This window comes from Onychomys torridus, chromosome 19, assembly GCF_903995425.1.
Source record: "Onychomys torridus chromosome 19, mOncTor1.1, whole genome shotgun sequence".
Lineage (NCBI taxonomy): Eukaryota > Metazoa > Chordata > Mammalia > Rodentia > Cricetidae > Onychomys > Onychomys torridus.
Window position 1 is genome coordinate 23568056 of NC_050461.1, and position 19815 is coordinate 23587870.

General features: G+C 35.6%; 1 protein-coding gene across 3 annotated transcripts in view; it reads left to right on the forward strand.

Moving 5' to 3' along the window:
- The window catches only part of Nkain2 (sodium/potassium transporting ATPase interacting 2), a 1137884-nt gene that overhangs the window by 623962 nt on the left and 494107 nt on the right, over positions 1-19815 (forward strand). For all 3 annotated transcript variants that reach the window (XM_036168793.1, XM_036168794.1, XM_036168795.1), the window contains one exon: positions 3136-3216. In XM_036168793.1, coding sequence (XP_036024686.1) covers positions 3136-3216 — 81 coding nt within the window. The remainder of the gene's footprint in view (positions 1-3135; positions 3217-19815) is intronic.

Sequence of the window (19815 nt, forward strand, 5' to 3'; positions counted from 1 at the left end):
TGAGTCATGTGATGCAAAGCATTTCATATGCTCCTCCCAAATATTTTGCTAACCTCCTAATCTATCATTTCACAAGTAGGATCTACTCAGCTTTCCATCCATCATTAAAAGGCAAAGAAATGTGTTAATGGGACCAATGGGAAACATAAATTTACTTTTCCTACCCTCTTCTCTTTATTTTCATTTTTTGAAAGTTAACTAAATGATTGCAAACTGTAGGGACATTTTCTTCTTCGTCGTGTTATCAATATGGACCCAGAACTTCACTGTATTTCTGAAACTAAAATCCAAATCTATCCAGCAAATAATTGCAAGACCCCAACTCTTGGACAAGATGTTTGTTTGTTTGTTTCAAATTACAGGAAATCAAACAAAGCTAGAATGTGTCATATACAATGAAAATGCTTCTGCAGAGAGTAGGAAGCAACTGCAGTGAAAAGGCTGTGGAATATTCAAAATCTAAATGCCTAACAAGAAAGTGATTAAAAAAAAATACTCAAAGTCATTGTTAATAACCCCCCATTTAGTTTAAAAATAAGCCGAGCTAGCTAAATACACACACTGACCAAACTCAAATGTTTCATGGGATTCCTGTTCAACAAATCAATTCTTCTTCTTTTTTTCTTCTGCAATTGCTCAGTGTATGAATCTCATCATCAGTTCTCAGCCCACACTCTAGGTAGCATCTCAAATATCTCTGTTCTTGGACTATTTGATTTGGCCTTCTCCAATCTATGCTGTAGAGACCAACATCCCTGTACAGCAGATGGTACACCTGAACATCTTTAAAATGCTGTGTCATCATCATTTTCTGTTACACAACAATTTCATGACTCCTCAAATAACATAATGATCACAGTATGCCTGCAAAATGATGTCCATAAGTAGAGTCGGCATTCTGCAACTGAAAATAATATTTTATCTCGATTTCTTATCATTCACTCACTGAATTAAAAATAATATTTTTCTGAATGTCTACTTTATCCAAGGTATTGAGTTAGGAGATCAGGGAGATGGACATACACAGAAGAATGTATTCCCTAAAGGTATTATTGTTTGTACATTAGACGTTTATATATAAGTAATTAAAGATAGTATTAGGGGTGAAATTAATACAGCAACATCAGCTAAAACACTACAAAAAGCTCAGCCAGCTATAACTGCATGTCTGTCAGCAAGTGTTATTTTCAGTGACCTTTGAAGAAAAGTAAAACATTGATGGATGTGAAGAGTAATGTGTAGAGAAAAGAAAAAAAAATCAATGATGAAGGAATTATTCAGTAAAAGACCCTAAGAAGAAAAGTGTACTTTAAGTTCACAGAACAGAAAGTCAACAGTGTGTTTGGAATCCAGGATGTCTATAGGGACGAGCTCAAATAAGTGACTTAAAGGACAGCATGGTTCAAAACCATGGAGGTTCTTGACTTGTAACATAAAGATATGAAACTCATTATCAAAGAGATGGGAGCCATGGGTTTATTTAGCAGAAAGTAACAGAATACCCCCTGATTTCAATTAACAAAGCAAATCCACACCTGCTGTTTCCTTGTTGATATCACCCTTCCAATCATTCCCCACATTTTCACTTATGTCTGACACTTATGTCAGTTTCACTCATTTCTCAGAGAGTAAGTGTCACCCAACTTTTTTAAGCTTTCACATTTTGTTTCTTACAATAAAGGATGCATTATTTCCATCTTCCTTCTTTGTATTCACATTACACATAATTTGATCATTTCCGATGTGATATTCACCCTTGTAAAAATCATCTCCTTCATTTGACATGAGTTTGTGGTTAATTAATTTTGGTCTTTGTTATCTGCAATGTTTTTCTAGGACATTGACTTCTAGGTGTTTAAAATAGTTTGTTTGACTGGATGATCAAAGTTATGAGTTGGTAGCAGATTTGTTGCCACTGCAGAATACACACTAAGCAGGCAACAGAATAGAGTTATGGATAATTGCTAGATGGTTACTGTGATGTCATGGAGTTTGTGAGAGGATATGAGAAGATGAGCCAGAAGTGAAACACAAAAGGAAAAAAAAAACCTGACTACATAGGACATGGACATGAGGACCATTGTGTTGGGAATAATCTTAGTAATTTGAAGTAAGTTTGTATATTCACTATAAAAATGACTTTACAAAACAAAAATGTTTTCTTTTTACCTATTTAGTATGTTTATGGGAGCATCCAATTATCTCCATGTCTGTAAACACAAAATCCATTACATAGAAAGGGGGAAGCTGTTATTTCTTCGCCCTTAAAAACAAAAACAAATATATATATATATATATCCTTCAGTTTTTTTTCTTTATTATTATGTGTTTTAAATTTTATACATCAGGACAGGGTTCCCCTGTCCTCCCCCCTCCCCCCAGTCCCTCCCCTCCATTCCCATGTCCTCCATGACCAAGACTCCCCTGGGGATTCATTTAAACCTGGTGGATTCAGTACAGGCAGGTCCAGTACCCTCCTTCCTCTGTAGACTGCTGGCAATGGTCGAGAGAAAGCCTGATCTGACCTAGTCCAGTGATCAAATGGCTAAACACCCTAACTGTTGTGCTGGAACTCTCATCTAATAACTGATGGAAGTGGATGCAGAGACCCTCAGCCAGGCCCCAGGTGGAGCTCCAGGTGTCCAACTGTTGAGAAAGAGGAAGGTCTGCAAGAGCGTGAAAGTTGAATCCTAGATTGCAAAAAGCACAGGAACAAATAGCCAAACGAATGGAAGCACATGAATTATGAACCAAAGGCTGTGGAGCCCCCAGCTGGATCAGGCCCTCTGGCTAAGTAAGACAATTGAATAGCTTGATCTGCTTGGGAGGCACCCAGTCTGTGGGACCAGGATCTGTCCTTAGTGCATGATGCTGGCTGTTTGAAACCTTGGGCTTACACAGGAACACTTTGATCCTTCAGTATTTTATGAGACCATAAAAGGTTGTGAGAAAACAACATATGTGTGTGTGTGTGTGTGTGTGTGTGTGTGTGTGTGTGTGTGTTCTTTAGATGTAAGCAATATCCAGTATTTTCAACTAATTTTTGATTTTAATTTCAGAAGTTCAAGATCTATTTGCCCTCTGCCTCAGCTAATTCCAAATTAATTCTGCTCTTCTTCCTTTGATTTTTTACAGTATGCTGTCTGGCTAGTCCTCTGGGTGACGTGGAACGTGTTTGTTATCTGCTTCTATCTGGAGGCAGGGGATCTCTCAAAGGTAATTTTCCATTTAATTTGCCTGGGTCATCACTCCTGCAATAATACATTTCTTCATAAGTTAGGCCAAGTCTCTCCTAGCTGTTGTCTTCTCGATGTAGTGGGTGAGTGAGGTGAAGGGTGTTTCACTTTTACCTCTGTGATTCTGTAATCACAAAGATATGATTTGTAGTTTTTAGCAAAATTAACATGAGATGTATATTATAACACTACTCATGTACTATGCCTTAATAACATCCATGAGAGATTTCTAAGGCCAAATAGTATACTTTTCAGAGACAACTATCTTTAAGATTTTTTTTGAAGTCACTTCATTTCCTTATATTCAACGTTTTCATGATTGAACTTAAATCAGAATACAATAATTCATACAATCCATAAACTGTTATCAGAAGGCTGTAATTTATTATAAAAATGAATACATTATTCTACCATAGTCTAGGCGATGTAAAACTCTTGCTGTTTTCATTGTGATATCTTTATTTAATATGTCAGGGGCACTGATGTAATTTTAACATGAATTCATTGACTATTGAAACAATGGAGTCTGCAGACCTCTAAAGCCACCACTGTTCTATTGTAGTACAGTTGCAGCAAATAAGTCAATAAGGCAATCCACTTAGGTGAATCTTGACTCAGGAAAGAATTACCAACTTCTTTTTGCTAATGTTGAAAGACAAAAGATGAGAAATTTTATTTTGCTACCACTGTCACATTAGTAAGAATGTCTGAAATATACAGACAATTTTAAAACCCTGGACTCAGAAGAAGAAAAGTCTCTAGACAATACTTCTCCATATCTACATATCTGGTTAGGTTCAAGAAATAAGGGATGATAATATATATGTAGGTGTTTGACAAAACATTTAGCATTTTTAATAATGTTCACTTATCATTTAATCTGTGCTATGGATTTATGTCAAGTAGAAATCATTTTGATTTAATTTTTGTTCAATGACAAAAGATGGACAGAAAATAAAAGCATGACCTTATGGGATGAAAGAGAATCTAGTGTTATACTCGATAATCAGATTTGGGACTAGTTCCTCACAGTCAGCCTGGAGAATGACCATTCTGATTTTTCCAGAGAGTCATTTTGTATACTGTGGCAGCAGACAGCCCATTTGGAAAAGAGCTGTGACCAATGGAGAAAAATTGTTCTGGCTGCTCTACGAGAAACACAGATGAAATCGCTGCTTAAAAGGCAGCAGGTCTTCCCAGGGACGTGAATTAGTCCCCCATTTATATATCTCTGCTGTCCTGTAATCCACTTTCTTCAAAGAATTTCCACATTAGAATGGCATTCAACAATAGTCTCCATTTTCAAAAATCACCTTAAAATTGTAAGTCAAGTTTCAGGAGTATAGACAGTGAAATGATTCAGCAAACCAGAGTTTGTTTAACATAAAAACACAGAGAATGAGAGCTGAGCCAAGCTGAGTGCACAGATGTTCTCTGGAGGTAGCAAACTTTCCATGTGTATCTGCTGAGACAGAATAGAGATTAAGATCTCATGGTTTTGAACAAGATCATCAATTGTGAGGGCACCCCCTAAAACCCTAAAGCCCAAGCAAGCTGCAAGCTGAAGACTGAGAAATCTTATTCTCACAGACATGTAATGATTGTCCATCATCAGTGATGAAGCAGTTTCAGCATTTTCTTGTACACCAAGGCTTCAGAATACATGAAAACTTAATCATCTCCTTTTAACAAATAATCTCAAATAAAACCATAAAGTACTAACTTCTACAACTATCTGTTCTGGGTTTTCTTTCCTGCTCAGAGGATTGTTGTAGCATCTAATTCTTTAGCTGTTATGAGTGGCTCAGGCTTTGTGAGGAATACAATGTTAGTAGGAAGCACTAGTGACTAAAAATGTACAGATTCACAAGAAAGCAGTAATGGTTCTGTTGAGACTGCTTACAGTAGCCAGATTATAGCAGATGAACCATCATCATTCCCAACACTCTCAAAAGCAAGACATTGTGTATAACATCTGAAGGCCCCATTATTTGAATCTCAGGAACAAATACAGGAAATAGAATAAGAGAATGCATTCAGTGGGATGTACATAATGAGACAGGTGTGCCTTTTCCCACAAAATATGAAAATAAGTATTCATTTGCAACAAATATATGCAAGAAATGATAAAAACAAAGTTAAATTTTAGTTACTGATGCAGAGATCGAAATTTGGGTTCCCCTTTCTATAGCGCTTTTCAGTTCCTTTTTCTAAGCAAACAATTTTCCATATGGTTATGAACTGCATACAACCGTGAATGAACTCAGTGTCTACAATCAGTAATTATTTGATTACAATAATATAGTATGTGAGACTAAGCTGTTCAATCTTTGGTTGTCTTTGTATAAATAGTTATATGGTTAATGCTATGAAAATACAGCATCATTACTAAAATTTAAATGAGTATGTTAGAAATTAGAAAAGAGGGATTCTATGAGCAAGGGGCATCAAGATCATGATGGGGGAAATCTACAGAGACAACCAAACCAAACTGGTGGGAACTCATGAACTTTAGACCAACAGCTGTGGAGCCTCCATTGGACTGGAATAGGCCCTCTGCATAAGTGAGACAGTTGTGTAGCTGGATCGGCTTAAGGTGTCCCCTGGCAGTAGGATCAGGATCCATCCCTGGTGCACAAGCTGGCTTCTTGGAGCCCACTACCTATGGTGGGACACCTTGCACAGCCTTGATGTAGGGGGAGGGCTTGGACCTGCCTCAACTGAAAGTACCAGGCTCTGCTGACTCCCCATTGGAGGCCTTATCTTTTTTGGGGCGGGGGGAGGAATGGGGGAATGGGTTGGGAAAGGAAGGCTGGAGGGGCAGGAAGAGAGAAGAGAGGGGATCTGTGGTTGTTATGTAAAATGAATAAAAAATTCCTTAATAAAAAAATAAATTGTATCTGCAAAGAACTCAAAAAAGATAAAATTAGTTTCATTATTATCAAATAGAGAAAATGCTTTTTGATTTTCTGTTAAATTGACATATAATAGGAATATATAATATCATAGCAACAAAACACCCATACCAGTAAAAATTTCTACATTCTTTATATAAATAGCTAACATGATAGAGTTTAAACTAAATATCATCAAGTATCATATAATGTGTTATTCCTTGAATTGGTATCTTAATAGATGTCTTGTTTGAAAACCAAGAGGAAATAGTGTTTCAATTTACTGTATTTAGTAACTTTGTTTGAAGTTGCCTTTGAACACTAAATGTGAAGTGAAACCTTGTGTTAGGAGTTTTGAGAAGTCTTCATATGTAGTCTTCTTATTTTATTAAATTATACTAGGTAATTATGATCCTCTTATCATTTTTAGGTGGAAATGAAAACCCATCCTATCCGTCATCTAAGTTGAATTATCGCAAAAAGATGAAAGATACATCATTTAGTCTATAGTAATCTTTAGGTTCAAAGTACATAGCTGAACAAAAACACATGTGTTATAGTGATTTATTTATTCGTTTCTTCACGTAGGATGAGACAATAAGTTTTCATAGTACCTTTAGGAAAAAAACTCATTGGTCTACTCAAATGCTCCAACAATGAAATTTTTAGATTTTAAAAATTGCAAGCTGCTGCAGTGGAAGCTGTGTCTTTCCACATCTGCTGGAAGGGCTGTTTTAAGGTGTCATCCATGCCCCTTCTGAGGAGAATCGTTAGTCAAGGGTGATCATGTTTTACAGGAATAAAACACTAAACATGTAGAGAAGGCAGACAGGACAATTACTTTATACCCAGGACAGAGCAATTTATTTCTCCTTAAGCCCATAAGACTAAAGGCACAGGTACATAACTGTCAGATTTCACTAGACATTAGAAATTTACCTAGTGAAGCCCAGGCAACAGTACTTAATTACATATGATGGTGTGTGTGATTCAGAAGTGTATGAAAGCTACTTCTGGAAAGTTTTCACATTTTAGTGACTTTCATAGTTATTTCTAGGATCTAGATGTAATTTATTATGAAATGTTGCCATCTGAAGGAGCCAGATAATACATTCAATTCAAGCTTGGGGGATAAAAGTGTTCTCTTCTGTAAGAAGAAGAAAGAAGATTAACAACCTTCTGTACACTGTAGCTAAAAGGAACAAATCCTTAAAAGCAGAAATGAATGGTAGTCAGAATAATAGACTATTACAACAATTGCAGTTTGGCTTTTTCCATAACAAAAAATATTCATTTAGGGAGATTCCAATGTTTGTACATATTTATGTTCAATGAAATCAATGTTTATATCAAATTTGTCTTCTATGACCTTGGATATAAAAGTGAAGGGTGAGACATATGCTATAGTCATTTTACTTATATTGTTTCTTCAAAAACTAATATTCATTCATTTTTAAGTGAGACATGATTTACACACCTATAATCCCAGCTATTAGAGAGGCCATCAGAATAATGTCAAGTTCAATGCTTGCCTAGCCTGTATGGGCAAATAAATGTGATGCTGCCTAAATACAAGAATACGAAAATGATAGGAAGGGTGGTGGTGGCGGTGGCGCACGCCTGTAATCCCAGCACTAGGGAGGCAGAGGCAGGTGGATCTCTGTAAGTTCAAGGCCAGCCTGGTCTACAGAGCTAGTCCAGGACAAGCTCCAAAGCTACAGAGAAACCATGTCTCGCAAAACAAAACAAAAGAGAATACAAAAATGAGACAAAGATGTAGCTACACAGTAGAGTGAACCTGGGTTCAATACTTGCTCTCACAAAGAAAAAGGCTAATGTTACATACCAACAGGAAAGTATATTGGATCCATATGGGGTTTTTTTTCAAAGGTTTTATTTTCCATGGTGTATTAGTTCTTTTCTGTTGCTGAGGTAAAACATCATGAACAAGGCAACTTGTAGAAGAAAGAGTTTGTTTGAGTTTAATGCTCCAGATAAGAGCCCATCATGGCAGGCGGGCAAGTGTCAGGCAGAAGCCTAGGGACTGGAGCAGGAAGCAGAGAGAAGGAAGTGGAAGTCCACAACATGTGTAGCTTTAAAGTCTGCTGATGTACTTCCTCCAACAAGCCTTTACCTCCCTAGCCTTCCAAAGAGTGCCACCAACTGGATCCCAACTGCCCAAATGCCAAGAACTATGGCAGATATTTATCATCACTGCTACAAGTAATCTAATTAGAAAAGATTAATTCTTCAGGCATATTTTGCTTTAGGTAATATCAAATTGTCTCCTGATAGTAATCATTAACTATGTTGTAGTTCTTTTGTAACACTGGAAATGAACCATCCTATTTGCATACTTTTGTATTTATTAAATTCTGCTGATTATTTTCTTATTTGTTCAATTATCATTACTTTGTTTTTTCTGCTTCCTTGTAAGACCATTTAAGTGGGAAATGGCGTCTTTGAACCTTTTTATTTCTATGTCAACATTATTTTACTTTGAAAATGTTATTTTTCTATCATAATTTAAGTGATCATCTCTAAACATATGTCAGCCATATTTTTATCTTCAGGATTGATCTTGTGGCTAAGTTCAAGTCTCACATCCCCAGCTTCTTCTGGGAGACATGGTTATTATATTGTCACATTAAATTTAATGTACAAAAGGTTCACCACCACCTCTGAAGCATCCAATGGCCAATACTCACTTACTAAAGAAGAAAAATTTGTAAAATGCAAAATTCTTTTCAAAATATACTTGAAAAAGAAACAGGATTTTTAAAGTAATTAACAAGTCTTTTATACTGATTATGAGATGGAACAGGAAACATTTTTCATTATTTTATGTATATATATATATATATATATATACCTATTTATTTTATTATATCTATATCTATAAAGGCATACATCCATTTAGAGATAGAGAGAGAGAGAGGAGGAAAGGAGTGATAAAGGACTTGGCTAGAACTATACATGTGTGTGCTTGTTTGTGTGTGTATGTGTGTTTGTATGGCTATAAAAACCATGTATATGTATATATGCTCATGTACTTGTACTTTTAGCCATCACTCTGTATATAATGGGTATGTATAAATGTTTATGTGTGTTGTGTGAATACATGAGTATATACCAAACGTTAATGCCAGATTCTGTTGATTGAATGAGTATTTTAAGAAGGTATAATATAAAGGTATTCACTGACTTTTAAGAACTATGTTCTCTAGATGGGAAAGGAGACTATGAATTCAGACTTTGAGCCTGTAAAAACTATTTAAGGGAATTTATAAATAGGACACAGATTCAAATATTTGAACAGTTTTGCTATTAGGGAAATGGTGATTTCTGTGTTCGTGGCTAAAATGAAGAGACTGTTAAACTGGTAAAACAATTTTGGCAGTCTTGATAAATGAGTTTGAAAATAAGAGAGAAAGTCTACCGAATATTTTCATGTTGAAAATTATTTGGAGAATGAGCAAGATATAACCAGATACAGACTAAACATTATTGTGGCTAAAGTCCATGTTCAATTAAGTACAGTCTTTGAAAGTGTTTAGCTGTTGAAGGAATGTTTTATCAAAGGATTTTTTTTTTTACTTATGATGTTCTTCAAATTATAACAGGTTCACTTAAATGTCATCCTATTGTAAGTTATGTAGTGTTTGTGCTTCAGTCAAGAAAGGAAAAATGACAGGTCTAAGTAAAAATGGAACTTTGAGATAAATGTTGCCTGTGAGGTTATCTCTTGAATATTTGAGATTACTGAAAGAAATTTATAAAAAAGTAGAAAATTTCATCTTTGGAAACAACTCTACCCCAAAGCACAAACAAAAACTATGGTTTTGTTGACAGATAAAGTGATGTTTAAGACAAGAGATACGATAATAAGAATACCGATCAACATAGTGCAAATCAGTAATGCCTCAGTCAAGTACTTGTTATGATCAGGTGCTGTGGATGATTGATTGATAAATAAAATACTGATTGGCCAGTAGCCAGGCAGGAAGTATAGGTGGGACTAACAGACAGGAGAATTGAGAGAACAGGAAGGCAGAGAGGGGGACGCTGCCAGCCACCGCCATGACAAGCAAGAAGTAAGATGCTGGTAAGCCAGGAGCCGCGTGGCAACTTATAGAATAATAGATGTAGGTTAATTTAAGATGTAAGAACTATAGAGCAAGAAGCCTGAGCCATTAGGTCAAACAGTTTAAATAATATAAGCATCTGAGTGATTATTTTATAAGTGGGCTGTCAGACTGCTGGGACTTGGCAAGACCTGGAGAGAAAACTCTAGCTACAATCAGGACTCAAAGAACTATACATAAGAGGACACAGAAAGATTGTAAGAGCCACAGGGGTGGAAGACACCAAGAGAACAGTCACTTCTAGCCACAACAGAACTGATGCACGTATGAACTCAGAGCAACTGTGGCAGCATGCACAAGACCTACACTAGTTCAAGCCAGATGGGGTCCCACTGTTAGGGTGGGGAGGGTGGACACAATATCCCTTCTTCCCCAACCAAGAATCAATAACAACTTACAATGGTGTCTCACTGGATGTAATGGTCTAACTTAAATGTAGGCCTTATGCCAAGCAGTAGCGGGCCAACACAAAGTGAACTAAATGATACTTTTTCTAGACTTCTTGTCTCATATCGTTTGTTCAGGCATTTTTTAAAATTTGTTTAGGCATTTGTTACTTGCTCAGGATGGGCAAGGTCCTGTATCCAATTCCCAGAACCTCAATGAAAATACACATGTATAGATAGATTATAAGACAGACAGACAGACAGAGAGTGAAATAGTTATTGTTAATAAAATAAAATAAAATAATATAGCAACAAGATTAATAAAGCAAAAATAATTGGGTAAAAAAGATAAACTGCTATATCCAGAATTAACCAAATTTTATAATAATCATTTATGAAAATGTCAATCAGACCAATAGCCAGGAAAAATGTTGACTACCCATTAATTAAACTAGCAAAAAATAAAATTTTAGTTACTAGAATTTTTCACCCATGATAGAACTTTCAAAGCTGTAGACAACATCCAGTCACTAAGTGGTTCAGACGACAAAATGCTCAAAGCATAATGCTTTGCAGTCATTAAGCTAGTGTTTGCTCACCACTGTGAAACAGGACTAGAAAAAATGAAACTCTACACAATTTGAGCAGTATACTTCTAAATTGAAAGGCCCAACTGCTTGAAATTAAAATCTGGAAATATTTTCAACTTTTCAAAGAATGAATCTAATAACAATGAAATTTCGATGTCATAAATTTAAAAAATGCTTATGACCTTAAATTGAGATATAAGAGGTAAAATATACTGAAAAGTACCAATGATGTACCCAAAAGTTGGTAAAAAAAAAAATTAAAACAGTGAATCTTGTAAAATGGGAATAATGGCATAATGAAACAAAGCTCTATAATCAATAAACAAATATCAAGAAGGCCAAACTGATTCTCTTTCTTGTTAAAAATGTAAAAGCTATATCAAGAGCGACTGAGGGGAAAAGGGGACAGAAATATATTTTATTAATATCATGTAAGTAACCTGGAAGATTTGACACTGTGTTTGAGAGAGAGATACACACAACATAGTTCAAAGCCAATACAACTGACACAGCATGAAATGGACAAAGGTTTCAGAAAACACATTTGAAATAAACACCTGAATACACTTTTATTAATTGAAAAATGAATCATAATTTTAGGGTGTTTTTTAATTATTGTGTTTTAATTTTATATATCAGCCATGGGTTCCCCTGTCCTCCCCACTCCCGCCCCCCCCCCCACTTTCCCCCAGCCCCTCCCCTCCATTTCCAACTCCTCCAGGGCCAAGACTCCCCTTTACAGAGTAGTAAATATATTAATAGTATTTAAGAAAATGTAATAACAACACCTCCCCCTTTTCTATTTCATCTATGGCATTAGTATTACTGATTTTTACATATAATTACCTAGTGAGCAATATTTTGCTGAATTAAGATGTAATAATATACAAGAATCAATAAAAATTCTCATACTTCCTTGTACATATAAATAATTGCATGCTATGTTGGACAATGTTATAGTATGTACTTATAGATTCTTCTTTCCTCTTAAACTTCAATTGGTCATTAAACCATATGGGAATGGTGGCCACTGGGCTACTGAACTATAGTGATGAACCAGTCAAGCATTAGGTGTTTATAAATGAGCCCAATTAAAAAAAAATAAAACAAATAACACTGCATGCTGTTATCAATAGATTCTAATTTTTTGGTTACTTAACTGTCTAGTCTTTAGTATACAATGAAGGTATCATGTTTTATTCATTCCCAGTACTGAGAAAAAAAGCTGGGCATACCTAGGCTATCCACCGGAAAGAGACCACATAGTGAGAATGTGTATTCCAGAAGTTGGCTGCAAATATAGCTGCTGGGGTGTGCTCCTTTATACTCTACCACCACAGGACTACAGAATCTGTCTCGGGGTTGGCCAAGCACTCTGTGGCAGTAGCAAGCACAGGGAATGAAATCAGATGATTCACCTAGGCATTAAAATATATATTTTAGTTTTTCTAGAGTAAGGCCAGAACTCTTGGGTTATTTTAACTTGGACATATTCCTACATATTGAGAATATACATTGTTTTGTGAGAATTGTATTTATAGGAGTTTTCAAAACAAGGCAAAAAAGGGAACTTCTTGATTTCTGGCCACTGTTTGGAAGCAGGAACCTGAATGTAGAACTAGATATTTGCAAATAAGCAAACTTATCCCTTGACATATTACTATGGACCCCATCTAAGTTATCAAGAAAAGTACTGAATAAATTCCAGGTTCCCAGAGGGATGAATGAGGGGCTGTGTAAATTCTTCGTTTGGAAGCCAAAGCTTCCTTTGTGCAGCAAACTCCCCATCCTAAGCTTTCCACATATTTCTTCAGGAAGAAGGAGACTGCAAATTGGAGCTGGACAAGACTCTAAGTTATATGAACCATTTATTTTTTATCATAACTGTATTTGCAGAAGCTAAGGTTCCCACTTTCCAGGGTAATGCAGCCCTGACATGTCCTATGCAGCTTGATTGGAAACTGTGGTTATTTCCACTTCCATTTGTTTCTGTCTCTTGTCACTGGAACAGTGTATACAGTGTCACAAAACTGATGTCTTCTATGAGTGAAGTTGAGTCAGCTGCTTCTCCCCACAACAAAATTTACATGGTATATGTACATGTAAAATATACAGCTTTTATGGTTCTGTAAGTTGGCTACCCTAAGTTCTGCTTTTGTTTATTTTTGTTTTGTTTTGATGTCATTCTCTCTTGCTAATACCACTTCTTAATTCTTGTGTCAAGAATACCATAGTCTTTATTGTGAAGCATAAAAGGGTCTTGAGTACTGCAGGTGGGACCTCTCAAACAGGAAACCCTCCATTAATCTTTGCAAAGTCTTGGGAGCCTTAAAAGCTTTTTCTGAGGAAAGGCGCAGATGGGTCACATGTGTCCAATATTGGTGCAACATTCTCCTAGATAGAAAGAAGGACATTGTGAGCTGCTAGAAGGGAAAGGTAGAATGGCTTCTAGGTGTAGACTTGACACCCTTGAGTCTCCATTCCGTTAGTACATCTCACTGTGATGCCCAGATCTATAAGCAGCAGCTTCTGGAGGCTGGTGGGTTGGTGCTGTAAAGGTATGGCCTGTCTAAGCATCCTAACTCATGCCTGTACTCTCAATACTTGGGATATAGAGAAAATAGATGATGAGTTCAAGGTCAGCCTGTGCTTCTTGAGAACCCCTTCTCAAAAGATCAAAACTGAATAAACAAACAGCAGCCCACATCTCAATACTCCAACCTCTAGTTCCTCCCTCTCTGGAAATTGCCTTGGGAGGCTTGATCTGCTCTTGCTGTTCAGATCTGTTATTATTAATCCTTTATTTTCTCTTCTAGATCAAAAGCTTGGACTTCAAAGCTATTATTTCCTGTGTATACTTTGAGAAGATTTTTTTTCAAGCCTTTACTATTTCTTTTGGTGTCCCTCCTAAGACAACATTAACTGTCCATTAAGTAACAAAAATGTCATTCACCCACAGAGAAACATTTGTAAAATTAGTATGAAAAAAATAAAATTACAGTCATTACATTCCCAAGATAGCCTTGTTCAAAATAAAAAGCAAATTTACCCAAATGAACTTTGCTTTGCCAACCTTGTTTGTCTCAAAAGCCTACTCTATGAGAATTATACTAGAATGATAGGTTTTAGTGTAGGTACAAATTAAAGGCTAAGTATTTCTGAGTTTACTGTTTACAGAGATATGGGATAATATAAGAATAAATTTGTAAGGATATATTTACTGAAGATTCCATGCTTTAGGATATAGGGAGACAGTTCAGTGGCTTAAGAGCACTTTCTCTGCACACAGAAACTTGAGTTTAATCTATGGACCCAATCTGCAGGTAGATAGTCACCTCCATTCATGCTAAGCCATCATGCTTGCAGAGCAAGAGTTCTTACCTACAAGCACCCATGGAATCTACTTCTCATTCCTTTTGTATGGATTCTGTAGACTGAATTCAGGTTGCCTGACATTTGCGAAAGTGTCTTTACCTGATAAAACATCTCATTGTGCCCTTATAGTCCATATACAAACAAACAAATAAAAAGTAGGTACATAGCTACATGTACCTCAAATCCTGAATTGGTGGGTGTAATAAATACACACACACACACACACACACACACACACACACACACACACTATAGATAGATACATAAATAGATACATATAGATAGATAGATAATAGATAACACTCTCATATATATGTGTGTGTGTGTGTGTATATATATATATATATATATATATATATATATATATATGCTTACATTCTAGAATACATGAAGTTAAAAAAAAAAAACAGAAAACCACTGCATTCTTTTGAAATTTGAAAACACTTGGATAGCTAGTCTATGTGATAGTTATCTTCTACTGTATGAACCTTGAGATCACTAAATAGTTCCAGGATTTATCTTACAACTATATTCAACAATATGATCCACTCCTTCTCCTGGTGTGTTCTCAGGTTCTGCTACAGTTTTTGATAACCTTATGAAAATCACCCTGCTCATTGTAAACTGTCACCCAAATGTGAGGTTGAAACTAAATCACATGGAAAACTAATTGGAATGTGCAGTTGTCAAATTAACTTTGTAGAGCAGAATCCCATTGTCTCTGTACAGATTCAGTAGGGACAAATGACGCTTTGATGAACTGGGAAAAAAAAAAAAAAGCAAAACTCAAGGAATAATGAAGAACATAATAAATATTTCCCCGTTTCTGCCCTCCAGATTATTTGGCAAAGAAAGACTGAATAAGTGACTGTTTTCCATTCTTTTCATATGGAAATAAAAACCCTAGTTTGCCCTGTACTTAAAATTTACATTAAAAATGCAGTTGAGACTTTGTATTAGTAGCTCTGTGCAACAGAAGCAACCAGGGAGCCATGTTTAGTAAATACTGTTATTAGGCTCAAAGCAATACAAAGAAAATAAGCCTATTTAACTCTTTGCTGATTGAGCATTGCTCAAAGAAATTTTGAAATACTTAGCCTGTTTTTTCAGCATAATGCTTATAGTGTTATTTCCCTCCTCTTCCTCAAGGTTTGTGTTTTAATAATGAAATAAATGTGTATGCATCCTGTTGCAATTAGAAGTGAGTCTTTGAATAGTAGAAAGAGGGGCACGACTTAGCGATGAACAGTCATTTATGGGATATAATTAGTTGTTTGTTTTTTTTTTTCATTTTTCTTTTATTAACACATATAGGCTGAGAGGAATGAGTCTGATGGCGATTTCAGGACTCCAGGGTTTTCACACTTACAGGTATTATTGTAAATCTCAAGTAATCAGGGGTATTTCAAATACTGCCATCTTTCCCAGAGTATTAAAAAGTAGACATTTTGTAGCAAAGTGGCTGCGATTATACCATAACAGGGACACCATTCGTTCTGAGTGTCGATGGAAAAATCTCTAGTGAGAGGTCTTCAAGCCTTTTATTTGAATCGCAACTGAAACGGAGTGCGATGCACTCAATCAGTCCTGAGAGGAGTTCCGGGAATGCTTTCTGCCATTGCTCGTGATCATATCTACAGCCATCCGGGCACTCTGAAGAATGAAGAGCCCCCTAGGAGAGCACCCGTTAAGCCAGGTTTATCAGGAGGCTGCAGAATGGATGGACTTGAGTTTCTGCACTCTGGTTTTATGAGTACAATTAATACACTAAGCAGTTTTTACACCCAGAGCCTCCACCCATTACTTAGTTTTTAATGCATTTATACAGTATATTAACGGCGGCGTCATAGCGCGTTGTATAATGAACTCAATTCTTCTTGTCTTTTAGGCTTCCTGTTTCCTTTTTCTCAATGAGGAAGGGAGAAAAATAGCTGAGTTCAATATTGCCAAATAGCCAAATAATTAGTGCTGCTGGGCATGATTTTTCTCTTTAAGCTATCCCTCAAGGCATGTAAAGCAAGAAGCATTGATTTGAAAGCAGAGGAAGCAGAATATTAACCAATAGAAATAGCAATGTGAGGTATACCATAGAAGAAAACTATTAATTCTTTATGAAACAGTGAGAATGCAGTGGGACATTGCAATCTTCTTACCCCGGAAGAATGAGCTCTATAGTCCACAGCTTATCCCATGTTCACTAAGAATAGAAAGTGTAGCAGAATTTCAGTTTTCTTTTAGATACGTTAAAAACAAAACTTACCAATGCATTGTAGATACAGTTTATAAGAGTAATAACCTCCCATCTTTAAATAACTTACTTAGCAGTAGGTCCTTCATTTTCTGAAGGACTATAGCAAAAGATTAAGTTTTCTCTACACAATCATAAGCGACAAGATCTCACAAGGGGAAAATTCTGTCCATCTGAAGTGTAACGAAAGCAAAACTTAAGTTTTTTTTCTGTAAAAAATAATGGAAATACTAATTCTGAAGGTACATGAATACTGAACAAAGAGAGAAATAAAAATAGTTACATATTCAAAAATTAAAATAAGTTACTATGGTTTGCATGATAAATGTGCAGCTCCCATAAAAGACTCTCTTCACAAAATGGTACAAATGGTGACTCAAGGTATTGATAGTGGAGAGAGTTGGTTTTGTTTCATACTATAAGAGGACATTTAATATCATTTTAACTATATCAGAATGGTTTCAAATCACACTTCCCAGGGTGTACTAAAAGAAAAACAAAACTACATGATGAGACAGTATTTGGAGCAGAGTGTGCAATCACCTGTCTGTGTTCTCTCTCCCTCCAGTCTCCACTGTCTGTACTACCAGCCTTCCTTTCCTTTTCTTTTTTTGAAACTATCCACACTCTTGAAAAGTTTACCCTACACAAAGAGAAGAAAGCTACTATGTGAAATTCTTTAGACTCACTCTCCTCAGAATTGTTAAATTGATTTTGTTTGTTTGTCCTAATTGATAAATTGCCTTAAAGAGAAGGAATCTAAATTTTCTTCAGGTTGAGCAGTTCTCTTTAGGACACATTTGGACAATATAAGCACAATTCTTAACTTGAATAGATTTAAAAAAAAAAAAAAACCCTGACATATTAACATAAAATGTCTGCTATAGTCAGAGAATCCCTTTCCCCTAACTTTCATGGGGTAACTTTAGCATATATGTCAAGTTGCATACATCTAAGTCACTAACAAATATATTTCTTTATTATATTTCTAATTCTCATTCAGATTTTTAAGAAGCTAAGAATAAACCTTATTAATATGCTCCTTTAAACACCTGCAATACAGATCTTTCCTAAAAATGCTCAACTGACACAGGTTCTTACAGCTGGATTAGCCTAATATAAGAACACAAGAAGTCTCAATATTTTTTAACATTCTGAAAATAAAAAGTGAAGTTTTCACTTCACTTTATTTGGAAAAGGATTCACTAAGAATAGAACCCAGAGTCTTGTGCATTCCAGCTAGGAACACCACTAACTCATATCTTAACCCTAATGTTTGTCTATGTGTAATAAAACACTGGATAGGATAAGAATGCTGTGATAAAATTTATATTTAGAAACTTCACCATGGTGTGGCAAGGACTAGACTCACAAGAGGAAAATCAATTTAATAATAAGCTTAACTTGCAAATACAGTTGGATTAAACTAAGTAGGCATAGAGGTAATGAAAAGCATGTAAATTGATATTAATTAAAAGTCTATCTGGTTATATTGTTAATATTCTATCAAGTTAATTGCAAAGAGACTTATTAATATATTGAATGCAGTACATAGTAAGAAAATGACCAGATTGACTTCTGGCTTTGTAGTCTGTACATTTAGAATTTGTTACACTAATATGTTGAGACTGTGGAAAGAGAGAATAAGTTTGTGTATGACTAGTTGTCCTACAGTGTAGGCTTGAATTGTCCATTTGATATGATAAGGTGTATAGTCAAATAGACTTTAGTCCACATGAATGTTGAATTCAAAGAGATTTTAACAGTGGACATTAATTTGTGTCAGTACATCAGTGGAGTGTGAACATTCCTGAAAGAATTAGATCCTATAGAGAGGCACTTAAAGACAGGATGGGGCTAAGAACTATGCTTTGACACTCTAAGGCTCCTTAGATATGGAGCAAAGGGGGACCATGAGAAGAGACCAAAGGATACTGTTCACCTAGGAAGGAAGGAACTTGGCATATGAATTCTGGAAGTTTTTTTTTTTTTAAGTATTTAAGAAGAAGGGATGGTATGTTGTGACAAAAAATAAAATTAAAAAGTTGATATTATACGTAGAAAACTAGAACTCATTGTCCATTCTGATACAAATGGTTTTAACAAAAAAATCATGAGAAACTCTGTTAAATGAGGCAACATGAGTGAATTCACATTGGGTAAAGTAAGCTTTTCCATGGGTGTTGCTGTAAGTAGCAGAGAAAAACTGAGTGTGGACATTTTATAATTTATATTAAAATTAGCCCTCAGTCTACATGAGGTCCACATCTACAAATTCAACAGAAAAGGGATCAAAAATATTCTTTACACATGTCTTTTCTGAACATGTTTGCAATACTTTTAACATTATCTTGACAAATACCTTGACATTAATACCTAAGTATTAATATCAACACATACTACCATTTTCATCACATTAGTATGATAAATCACCTAACACTGATTTGATATATGTGTATAGATGTTGTGCAATACTCAAGTACTATTTCTTCTAAGACACTTGAGCATCATGGATTTGAGTATCTGCAGGGCACCTGAAACAAATCTATCTCAAATACCAGAGGATTTCTAAATTTGTTTTGTTGAAGGCTGACATTGGTGCTTATGGGTTTTGTTGTTGTTTTTGTTTGTTTGTTTGTTTGTTTTTTGTTTTTGCTGAGTGGAACAACCTGTCAAGAAGCAGAAACTGGTGTAGGTTCTGGAGCAATTAAGAGAAAATGGACACCAGTGCTCATAAAAAGGGTTCAACATCAGATAAAACTTGTTAGTGACTCTTCCCCAGTTCCATCAGAAGAAAATATGTGGGCAGGAGTGGAGATCTTAGCAGAATCGTGGATTTCGTTGGAAGGTAATAAAGAAGCTTGCTGAAACACTCCAATGTTCTCCAATAAAATGCAGGGTGAGTGACATCAGTTTTGGAGGGAAATGTGGAACTGAAGTT